The sequence below is a fragment of the Strix uralensis genome, chromosome 1, assembly GCF_047716275.1.
Source record: "Strix uralensis isolate ZFMK-TIS-50842 chromosome 1, bStrUra1, whole genome shotgun sequence".
NCBI classification, from domain to species: Eukaryota; Metazoa; Chordata; class Aves; order Strigiformes; family Strigidae; genus Strix; species Strix uralensis.
In genome coordinates this window covers 132,320,618-132,332,040 of record NC_133972.1, presented here as the reverse complement: position 1 = coordinate 132,332,040, position 11,423 = coordinate 132,320,618, and the positions used below count along the sequence as shown (strand labels likewise).

Here is an 11,423-nt window from a genome sequence, read left to right as displayed (position 1 = left end):
GGAATTACTGCTATATAAAGGCAAATTAAATATAGAAAGAAAGTCAATAAAGCATTTTATAAACAGTGATCTGACTGCTTGAGCTTAAAGAAATGGATTGTATATAATGTATGCAGTAAAATAATTATTCATACTATGCAAAGTCTTAGTTAACTGTGTGCTGCTACATGAGGACTGCTGCTACTGGGCTTTTGTGCAGAACAGGGATGATTCTGTGGGTTTAAGTGCTTTATAGGATTGTACCTAGATCTAGTGTCTACAGGACTGATTGTTACATTCTGAGTGCCAAGGACAAAGCCTGTGTTTCAGCTAACCTGCAGGAAAACTATCTATTAAGTAACCATTTAAGTTCACAAGACAAAAATGAAAAGACTTTTATCAGTATTCCATAGTAAATATGTCATGAACATACTCGCATATGTTTGGGGTTTTATTTAGAACAAAAAAAGGCTTACCTGTCTACCCCACAGTCCAAGAAGTATTCTCAAAATAGCTACTTGTTTAACTTTTCCTTTTTTTAATTACTTTTTTATTTTTACTTTTTTGTGGCTAGAGAATTACCTGTCTCATCAAAACTATATCCTACTCAGTAGAAGAGATATATCCCACATGCATATTTGTTACATTTACACCCTCTTAAATGCTAACAAAGGATGTTAGCTCTAAAGGTTTGGTACGGGTCTGTTAATTTATGCTGTGGTACCTGTTAAGCTTCACAGATAAAGACATATTTCTTTACGTTAGAGCCCGGGAAGTGATGTGAACACAGTGGTATGGAGGAAGAATCCTACTGTACAGTCAGTGACATATCTTGTGAAGAGCAGCAGACGTAATTGGAATCTAAGTATGGATGTTGCCAGTATTCGACATACTATATAATCACCTGGAAATTAGTTAAACAACCAATTCAACTTATTTGCCCAGAGAATCAGATACTTGTAGTTCCTGAAACTATCGTCCCATTAAATGCTTTAAGTTTCTCAGGAAGAGAAACAGCTGTTGGAATTTAGGAACAAAGATCACAAAAGCTCTGAGTTTCTTGGCTGGAAAGGCTTCCTACCAAGTTGCCTGCCTAGATTTTCTTCACAGGTATTAACTACTTGCCAGTTTAAACTCAAACTGTTTCATATGCAATACTCTTTAGTTGCTGGAGCTGGTTGATAGTTGAAAATAATATTTTGAAGCATTCCTATTAGAACTGAGAAATCAATATACTGTTTCTCTCCAGTGGCTGCTGGTTACAGCTTATCACCGGGTTACTCTTGCCATGCTGGGGTAATTTGCTCAAACCTGTCACATCTCTTCATGTAAATTGGTCACCCATTTATTTTGCTGTCCTTCTGGTTCTTCAGTATCAACTTTCAGTCTAATAGGCTATTTCAATTTACACTTTTATTTAAAATAGACATATATCCCTCTTTTAGTTTAATGCAAGCAATGCCTACAAACTATTAAAATCTTCCAGTATGTAGTCAAGAGTCTTCTGTTTCTATTTGCTGGTTGATAAATGAATCTGCAGTGTATGGCCTGTTTATGGTGCTCATAAAAATGCTTCCATATTCAAAAAAAATATTGCCCAGACTTCCTCTAGAAGAGATATTTTCCCACAGTAATACAGCAGTACCGTGTCTGCTGTACAGATTGATTTTGTTCTTCAAATAAAATATGATATGTTTTACGGAGGTAAAGAGAGAGCAGACTTAGCTGCAGCATTAAGTATTGGATTGGGTTTTGTATTTTTGTAGTGCTGGTTTTCAGGTGAGCTCGTAGGTTTGCTCAGGGAAGAACAATTTTCAAGGCATCCAGAAATAACCTTGTGAGCCCAGCTCAGCATAGGCAACTGTCTGGATACATAGGCATATGCTAACGGGAAAAAAAAAAGTATCCCAACTGTGAGAAGAACGATGCATTACTCAGCTGCATACAACTCCCATCTGATCCTTCTTGGGGACATGAGCAGTGTTTGGAATAGCTTTGGAAGGACCTACTACTCAGTCACATACTTCATAGCCCTTACCTAAAAAACAACCCAGAGCATATGTTTAAACACTTAGCTGTGCAAGCAGCCCTATCACTTCTTGAAATCTAAGGGGGCTACTCTTGAACTTAAGTGCTTTCCTGGACTGGAGCCTTACTGAGCAATGAGAATGTCTGGTTTGGCTCTACCTCTTGTATGGAAAGCTGATATGTTCTTCCATAACACACTATAAAGTTGGCCACCATCACCCCTTTCCTGATGCCTGAGTCTTGCCAGAGGTCCAGTCTCCCTGTGCCCAGAGGTATTGAGCCTATTGTCATTTCAGGGACTCAGGTGTCTGCCCCTTGCCATCTCTGGCAATTCAGGATGCAGAATTCCAGCTGCTCATGAAGTGGTGATGAAAATATTTTCACTGTTTAAACAGCAAGAGCTGCTGCACTAGAAGTGCTGGGAAAAGATTTGCTTAGATGAAATATCTGCTCTCCCTTTACTGCCTGTAAACTGCAGGATCCTACGGATTCTTCTCAGAAGTTACTCCACCTATGACATGTGCAGTACAGGTGAACATGGCTGTACTTTCCCCATTTGCCCACAAGATAAGAGAATGTAGGTCAATTTTCCACAACCTCAGTAAGCTTAAATGAATGCAGTCTGCTGCCCAGAGTTAATCAGCTATGCCTGAGATGTGATGATTTTATGTGCATAAAAATACCCTTCATAGAAGCTGTCTCTGTCTGCTGGAAACATTAACATATATTTTGCTTAACAGAAAGAAAAATTAAACGTGAAGCACATAACCATTTCGCAGCTACCTAATGCAGGATGTGTTCCTCTGTGGTCTTGTACCTGAACAGTATGGAACTATGAAGAGTAAATATTCCTAGCAGTACATCAACACTGCTTTAGCGTCTGCTTTCATATTCGCTTAGATTAGCTAACACTGACAAATTATTACAGCCTATTTGCTAGTGAAAACATGCTTTCTTAGTACTTTCACATATTACGATATTAAAAACCCCAGCAGCTTACACAGCACCATTAGAACTCACAGCACTGCATCCTCGCTATGGGACTGTGCTGCTGACCGTAAAGCCAGGATCAGTGACAATCATCCTTTGCTGCAGTTGTAACCCCTTTTGAATATATAAAAATGACTGTGTGTTCATGGTGCCATTAGTCTGTTTGCTAAAATCTACCCCAGAGAGGCACATGGTTTACACATACAGTGACTATAAGTTTTCAAAGCAGTAACATTACCTGCAAGACATTTTCCAAATTGCTGCTGTCGCTACCATTGGATGCCAGCTTTTTCCCCACGTACTCTCTTTGCTTTTTAACACCAGAGTATAAATACAGAGTAACAGTATAAACGCAGGCACATACCTGGGTAAGGAATCTTTCCGTATGTAACGATTTCGTATAGGAGAATCCCAAATGACCACACATCAGATTTAATAGTGAAAGATCCATAGTTAATTGCTTCTGGTGCTGTCCATTTAATAGGGAATTTTGCACCTGAAGAAAAGTAGTGTCAATCAGTCAAAGGCAAATTTAAACACGCAATATCAAGTCACTAAAAGGTCTTAAACAACTTGCCTACGATTCCCCTAAATTAGCAAAGTTACCAGCAACTCCTCCTGTCCAAGAGTTATCAGCAGAGATGTCCTGCAAGATGCATGTTGCCACACTGCATCTGCATGTCCTGTGTCAGAGGTGCAAATAAGATGCTGAAAGTTACATAGCATCTTTTGACTCTTAGGTATGGTGACTTTTTGTTAAAATTACACCATTTTGCTTTCTGGCCAGTGGTCAGGCAACAATCTTACCATTCCCATCACCTGGAACTTCACAAGACTTTAACTAATTTTTCCTATTTTAATGAAAGTCAGTCTAGCTTCGAGATATACTCGAATGCATTTCATGTTCAGCCACTGATGCAAAAGCAGTAGCAAGTCACATCTTAAAAAGTAATCTTAAAATCCTGTCCTTCATGACTAATTAACTGATTCCAGAAAATCCCATATAAAAGCAAAAATAAAAGTTCAAGCAGCCTTTGTTGGGGAATATTACATTAGATCTTCAGATTCTCTCTATACCCTTTTTAGCCTGGTTTATCTTTCTGGTACAAAATACCAGGTAAGCCAGGAAACTTTTCTGAATGGCAGAAAACACATCAAAGAAACTCAGCATAAAGAATTTATAACCTGAAAGGTTCATTTAATCAATACACAATTTCCAGAGCTAGCTAAAAAACACAGATATAGGTTCTGTACCTCTGAAAACTGCTTTATCAGACCCTTCTCTCTGAGCTACTGAATTACTGTTACCCAGTGACTGCTGAATAGCGCATCTTCCTTTAATCTCAACTGTAGTGCATTGTTCTCTTTCTTCCTCATACCTTAGTTCTTTCACTCTTGTCCTACATTACCACAGCTTCCACTCAGACTGTGTGAAAATATGATGTGCTGTCTTTAAAAGAGAGGGGGAAAGCCAGCCAACAAACCTGCTCCGAAAAGTTACCCTAATGCAATCTGTGCACAGAAGCATAAATAAAAACTTTTCACTGCAGCAAATTGACTACACACTTCTTGAAAGGATCCTTGACAACATTAGCAAAACACATGTGGCAAAACCCAGACAAATATCTTTAATAGTATGACTTCCCCTCTTGCCAGTCCTGACCCTGCTGAGATGTTACCTCCCATCCCTGTGCTGAACGGGGACATGACCCAGCGCTCCAGTGTCCCTATACAGAGCAGCAGTGCTGCTGAGCACGCAAATCAATGCTGTGGTTCCTAAAGCAGCTTCAAAAGATGAAAAGGTTTTCTTGTTACCAACAAATACAACCTGGAGGGCTCCTTCCTTTCCCTAAGTGAAAGGAGGTGCATATGGCATTGAAGGATGTGAAAATAAGATCATATTTTCTTGGCATTTAATTCAGTGGGATGGAAGCTGTGGCTGTGCAATTAATTTGTTCAATTTAGAAAGACTTGTGTGCAGTTAAGTACTCTCAGTTTTCTTTGGTCTTCAAATTTATTTAAATAACCTTTTCAAAAAGGCTGGGGAGCACAGAAACGTTATTTGTTTCCTTACTCTGTTTTTTTTCAATGTTGTTGGCATTAGAGTGCTGCTTCTAGGAAGTTATCATGGCATTTTCTATCCTTGGTGAACATATGATTGTTAGATACAGTCTCACTGCCTCCCAGAGGCTAAAGTTTTAAAGACAAAAATAAAAATACATACCTTCCCTTGCTGTATATTCGTTGTCTTCGATGACTCTCGCTAGTCCAAAATCAGCAATTTTGCACATCAGTAAGTCTGAAACCAGAACATTTGCTGCTCTCAAATCTCGATGGATATAATTTTTTCTTTCTATATATGCCATCCCTTCTGCAATCTGTAACCAAAGAAACAACTGTTTTGATATTTCAACACCACACAACACCATCATCAGGTCTGATCTCTCTGTTCTTTCAAGGTATCAGCAAAGCTGCATCCATATCTTTGGAACATTTTTTAGATGGAAGCAAGGAAAACGTGATTGCAATGGAAAACCTATCTGTAGACCTGTCCTGCAAAACTATACTTACAGTAGCAGCTTCAAAAAAATTGTTTGGGTGAATAACAGCTGGCAGGATTAGACATATGTATTAGAGACATTTCCTGAAACAAAATCTTAATTAAAATGTTCCTAAGATTTCTACTAAAAATATTCTCTTCCCCAAATTATTAACCAGTTTGTTTTCCACATACTAAGGGAATACAAGGAATGAATAAGTTAAGATACAGATGTTCTTTTAGGGACTGATGAAGCAACAGTGCAGATAGAATTAAAAAAGCCCCAACAACTTTCTATTTATCCAGTATAGGCCTGGACATCAGGAAACAATTATTAAGATAGGGCAAACAACTTTATTTTCTTCCACAACAATGCGTACCTGTTCATACATGAGGAGTGTTTGGCAACAGCCAGCTCTCAGATACTATCATAAGTAAATTTAATTTGTATTTCAGCAGCCCAAATGAATTTCCAAACCAAATTAAAGATGATTAATACAATCAAAATATGCACTGTGGATGATTATTTCAATGAAGAAAAACATTTTACTTTTCAGAAAAAAAGAAACTGAAACAATAGTTTCTAAACTCAGAGCAATAAAACTGATGTGTAGATCATATTCTGTCCAAAAGTTTAAGCGCAGCTAGGAAAAAGAAAAATAAACCCAGTGCTTGTGAGCCGTCAGGTTTTCTCTTCCACCAAGACTCTGGTGATGGGCCATTCCCAGGCAAGGCCCATGGCCCAACCTGTGCCACAGGTACCTCTCCAGGATGCCTGTGGGTGGGTGACAGACAGCTCTCTCGGCCACATGGTTTGGGGAATGCACAAGCTCTCAGATTTGCTAATGAAGCAGCAGTAAAGCAGTAAGGGTCCTTCTCCAGTGCCAGTCCCCAGCACACTCATACACGGGTTCTTTCTTCTCCACCCCAGGAGAAGACAAGTGCACAGATCCCTTCTCAGCACCAGAGGTGCTTGTTTCAGATGTGCAGTAAAGCAGGCAGGAGCACCCGACCAAATTTTAAGAAAACATTAACATCACTTCTGCTTATCCATTTTTAAAAAGTCCCCAAGGAGTACTGCAAAGACACACACTGTCACCACTTACAACACAAAACCACATAGTCTTTGTTCCTCTTTTTCAGTTTAAGCAATGGAAAAATAGAGCCACTTGCCCTCCCACCCCCTTCTACCGCAAACCTCTACTTACAAATCAATATATTCTTCAGAGTGTTACACTGACCTTGTACAACACAGAGGGGTTCTCACACTAAACCAGAAAGAAACTCCAATGATGAAGAGAACGAAGAATACCTGCTTTTTACATTTTCTAGAAATAAGTAAGATGTTTTATAATGAAGGAAGCAGCTACTAGTGAATAATTGCTACAGAGAGTCTTACTAGAGACTTACAGACAAAATAGAAGAGCAGTATTTGATTAGAGCCTGCTCTGCCTCTCTTCCCCCCCCGCCCCGAGATTAATTGGGTTTGGGGAGGAATGAGAGATGAAAGGGAAGGTTTTGCTGTAAGATCACTGCTGAGATTGGACTGGCCAGCTTGGTAGATATGAGCAAAATGCAGACAGGTCCACTAACATCATGAAAAATACATCAACGATCACAAAAGAATAAACTTTCCTCTTACTGCCCTGCACAGATTTAACATTTGGGTGAACTGCTGGCTGGGGAATGAAGAACCACTTCATGAAAGAGACATTCACAGTGGTGATATTTAGTTTCCAAGCCCAACCAAGCAAAGCCATGGGAAAGACCACTTTATTTCCTCTTATTTGTGCCAGACTCACTGAAGTCACCATCTGATTAATCACAAATGAAGAAATGTGACATCAAACAATCCATTATGTTTTCAGCAAATACAGAGTATATTTCCGTGAAATTCGAGGACAATGGTTTTGACTACACTGGATCAGAGAAATTCAAAGACACCATGTATGTGCAAGCATTCAGGCATGCAAAAAATTTCCAAGTAGGAAAAAAATAATGGGCAAGGAATTTTGACTGGGAGGAGGAGGGAAGACACAACAACTGGACAACTGAATTCACACATCTGGTCACATTAGACCTTTGTTTGTGGGACAAGAAAAAAAAAAAAGAGGATTTTTTTGATCAAGGCAATGGGTGCCAGAGCCCATGTGATAGCTCTTTATGATAATTGTTAGGTCTTCATTGCCAAATGATATGTTAAATGTAGAGAAATTCATGGGAACAAAAGAAAATGAAAGCCTTTTCCCCCCTCTTTTAATGATCATTGGTACCTGTCAAGACTGTTCAGCTACACATAACTACTACTCAGGAGCAGGATGGGAAAGCTAATTTGGGCTTCTGGAATATGTTTTATGGACTTTAAGAGAGGATTCTGCCTACACTGCACAAGCATTACTACCAAGAAGGGAGCAGTTTTCCCTTCACCTTTAATGAACTACTGACATGCTTCTACAAATACCCAAGTTAAATCCTTTTAAAAACAACCAACCAACCAACCAATCTCTAAATACTAGGAACTATGCACCCAGGGTAAGAATGGAGGAAAAGTTTTCTGGAAGAAATAAATCACTCCACATGACAGCCTCTGTACGGTAAAGCTTCAGCTAGAAGTCACTCAATAAATGAATGACTCGGAGCTACAGTTCTGCAGACTGCTCCGTCACCCATTTGGGGAGTGATTTCAGCTGGCAGTGCTCTTTCCTCTCTGTTTCTGCTCTTTGTACCTGTAAAACAGGGTAAATACTTAACTTTCTGGAACACTTGTGGGTCTTTTCACAAATAGGTATAAAACTCTTTCGAAATCCTGAAAGAAAATGGTAACAAAAGCATGGAGCATGTTGCTTTGAAAACACGCGTTCCCTACTTTCTGACTCATTTTTTGTAGCTTCTGAAGGAGTTTGGAGAAAGCAGCAAAAGCAGCAAAGGACTTTGAAGCAGGGAGGTGAGAACCTAATAAGCCAGCATTTCAGGAGAGGACACTCTACTGTCACAGAACTACACCATCTGAAAAGCAAAAGCACTTGGTCACAATTCACAGACTTCCTTGGTGAAACATCACAGCTGATGTTAAACAGCTTGTAGAGGAATGGGCAGTTCTGTGCTCCTCTTTTTTTTCAGAAGGTGAAACTCAGCTTTTGTTTTGTTTTGCCTTTTTTTTGCTACAAAACCAGAGGACTTCTGGATTCCTTCATAGCCTCTGTTTTTCAACTCAAAGACATGTTTGATTTCAGCTTCCATTCCAAGGTCTGTGATTCTCTTTTGCAAGAGTTGTTTCAAATAAGCCATGTTTCACACGTAGTTTGCAAGGCAGAGAGGGGGTTATGGCAACACGTGTAATGGATTCTGCTTGTGCATTTCTAGGCTGTATGTAAAAATGTGGAATACTAAAGAGGCCAGATGGGTTTGCTTAATGTCAGCTTGATAGGATGTTTTTACATCATGCTGAGAACATATTATATCATGTTGAGAAGCAAAACTAAATAACAGTGATCATGAAACAGAGTGGAATGAAAATGAAAGGGAATGGCAAATATGAAGGTTTTTTTTAATCAGGAAAGCAAGTGTTAAACAACCTGGAGGGCTGACAGGTGCAACCTCATGGGGGAAAAAAGTCTCAGGAACAACCACACCATCAGAAAAACAGTATGTGCAAAGGTAAATCACACTTATCATGAAGACAGTACCTGATAAGAAAAATTTGACCAAATCGTACATGATCAGAAACATCAAAAAATTATAAAGTCAGATTCCAAAATATAAAAAAATACCCCAATATGAAAAATATCAGAAGAGCCCCCCCCCCCCCCCCCCCCCCCCCCCGCCAAGTACTACAAATAGTAAGTATAAGTAGGGGTGCATTAGTAAAAGGACAAGACCAAGGAAAACATTCACATTAAACAGATGGAGAAGACTACATACAAATGCCACAGAAAAGTTTTTAAATGCCTGCCTTGCTTAACATGAATGACAAAGGGGTAACAACGCAGGATGGAAAAAGCAAAGAACTGGGTTAGGACAGTTTAAGTGGATATGAGGGGTTTATGAGACACCTGAAAACTGTCAGTAAATCCAAACTCACACATTCTCACTCGCCTGCAAAGCAGGCAAGCAAAATGGGGAAAAAATATAAATGATGAATCAGTAAAGTTGAGCCTTTTTTTATTTGTTTACAAATGAAGTAAACTCCAGGAAAAAAACAAAAGGGTGTGACCTACAATTTCCAAAATATTGACAAACAACTAGACTAAGAACCTCTCCAATCCTTTCTTGCCCTATTTTAAACCAAAATCATGTAGAAATTATTACTTAGAGATGGTTTAGGTATACTTATAAAAGATTTCCCTTTACATTGACAGATGTGACTTTTTGAAGGATCTGTGCTATAAAACTACACGTGAAACTGCAGGCAGTTAGAAGGCAGGGATTTGTGAATAAAGGCAGCTTTGAAATTCCCTCTGTATTGCTGCTGCCTGTGAGACAAGCGAAGCTGAACCACTGCGCCCGCTCCCTGGGGTCACTTGGGCTGGAATGCTGCCCCTGAGGGTCCAGCCGTGAACAGGACACCCTGGCCACATCCCTTGTCCTTTGCTCGGCGGGTGGGGGGCAGTGGCCTCAGAGCTGCTCTCAGCTGCCCACCTGGGCTTCTCAGGCCCACGGCTCGGTGGGATGCTCCTGCCAAAGCAGGTAAGCAGCCAGAAAACCAGACTGGAAATTAGTTCAGAGGACTTAGGGTGGGAGGGAGCATCCTCCTGGTGAATTTTATGCAGAGGAAATAATGGAGTGTATCCTGAGGTTTACACTGCCTTAAATTTGGTAATTCTCAGTTCCTAGGGAAGAGTCTCACTAAAAACAGTCTGCAGGTTTGAAAGGTTTGAAGCAAACACATGTTATTGATATGGACAAGATTGTCTTTGGTCTGAGATTAATCAAAACCATGTTCCTTTAAATAATGTCCAGATGCATAATAAAATAAAATACACTTCTTTATCACGGAGTTTTCAAAAAGAGTTAATCTTGAGTCATATGACTCTCTGTCTATGAAGTGGGCGTAGACCCTTTGTATCTGCTGCAAAATAGTCACATTTTAATCTTCAAGTGATGTATCAGTGTAATACCAATTTTCAGTTTGCAGCAGTGCTTATCCTAAAGATGAAGTCAGGAAAGGCTGCAAAAACATATTCTTGCTCTTGCTCCAGTCAAGCAGCTATGTAGTCAAAGCAGACCCACAGGTAAAAGATTATTAAATTAACATATATAATTATGCACTGGAACATTAGAGGGTATCGTTAAAAATGAAAAAAAACTGAAAAGGAATATGGCAAAACTGCAGTGGAAATCTCCCAATGCCAAATAAGAGTTAAAATTAACTCTGATTTAGGACTTTCCCCTCTCTTCTTAAAAGAGAGTTTCCCCTCTTCCTGCTTCTTAAAAGAGAGGGGAGAGAGGGATTAAAACACTGCATCAAAAAATCTCAATTTTATTCTAAGTTTATTATTATTTTAATGGCACTGTGGCCTTAGAAGGTAGAAAGAAGAGTTGCCAGTGAAGTTGTAGATCATAGAAGAATTAATGAAAGTATCAGCACTGGACGGGAAAGAAGAAAGACTGGTTTTATGACAAAGCTTTGACCAGTTTGAAAGGTACGACGGGGTACATTCAGTAACAACTGATACCATTTTCCTAACCACAGCTACCACGCATGTGTGTACTACACAGTAGATAACAGATTTGCATAAGAAGCAGGAAGAGTTTACACATGCAAAAGGTTCACTGAATTTGCGTTGTAAGTTTTCAGCAGATCTCATAAAACAGAAGCGAGTACGATTTCAAGAATTGTGAAATAAAGAATCAGGAACTCTTTGGGTAAACTACCTCTGGGGCAAGA

The 11,423-nt window shown here is 39.4% G+C and overlaps 1 protein-coding gene across 7 annotated transcripts in view; it reads right to left on the bottom strand.

Moving 5' to 3' along the window:
* The window catches only part of LYN (LYN proto-oncogene, Src family tyrosine kinase), a 50,840-nt gene that overhangs the window by 3,465 nt on the left and 35,952 nt on the right, over nt 1-11,423 (bottom strand). For all 7 annotated transcript variants that reach the window (XM_074881470.1, XM_074881459.1, XM_074881482.1 and 4 more), the window contains exons 11-12: nt 5,222-5,375; nt 3,362-3,493 (exon numbers count right to left, since the gene is read on the bottom strand). In XM_074881470.1, coding sequence (XP_074737571.1) covers nt 3,362-3,493; nt 5,222-5,375 — 286 coding nt within the window. The remainder of the gene's footprint in view (nt 1-3,361; nt 3,494-5,221; nt 5,376-11,423) is intronic.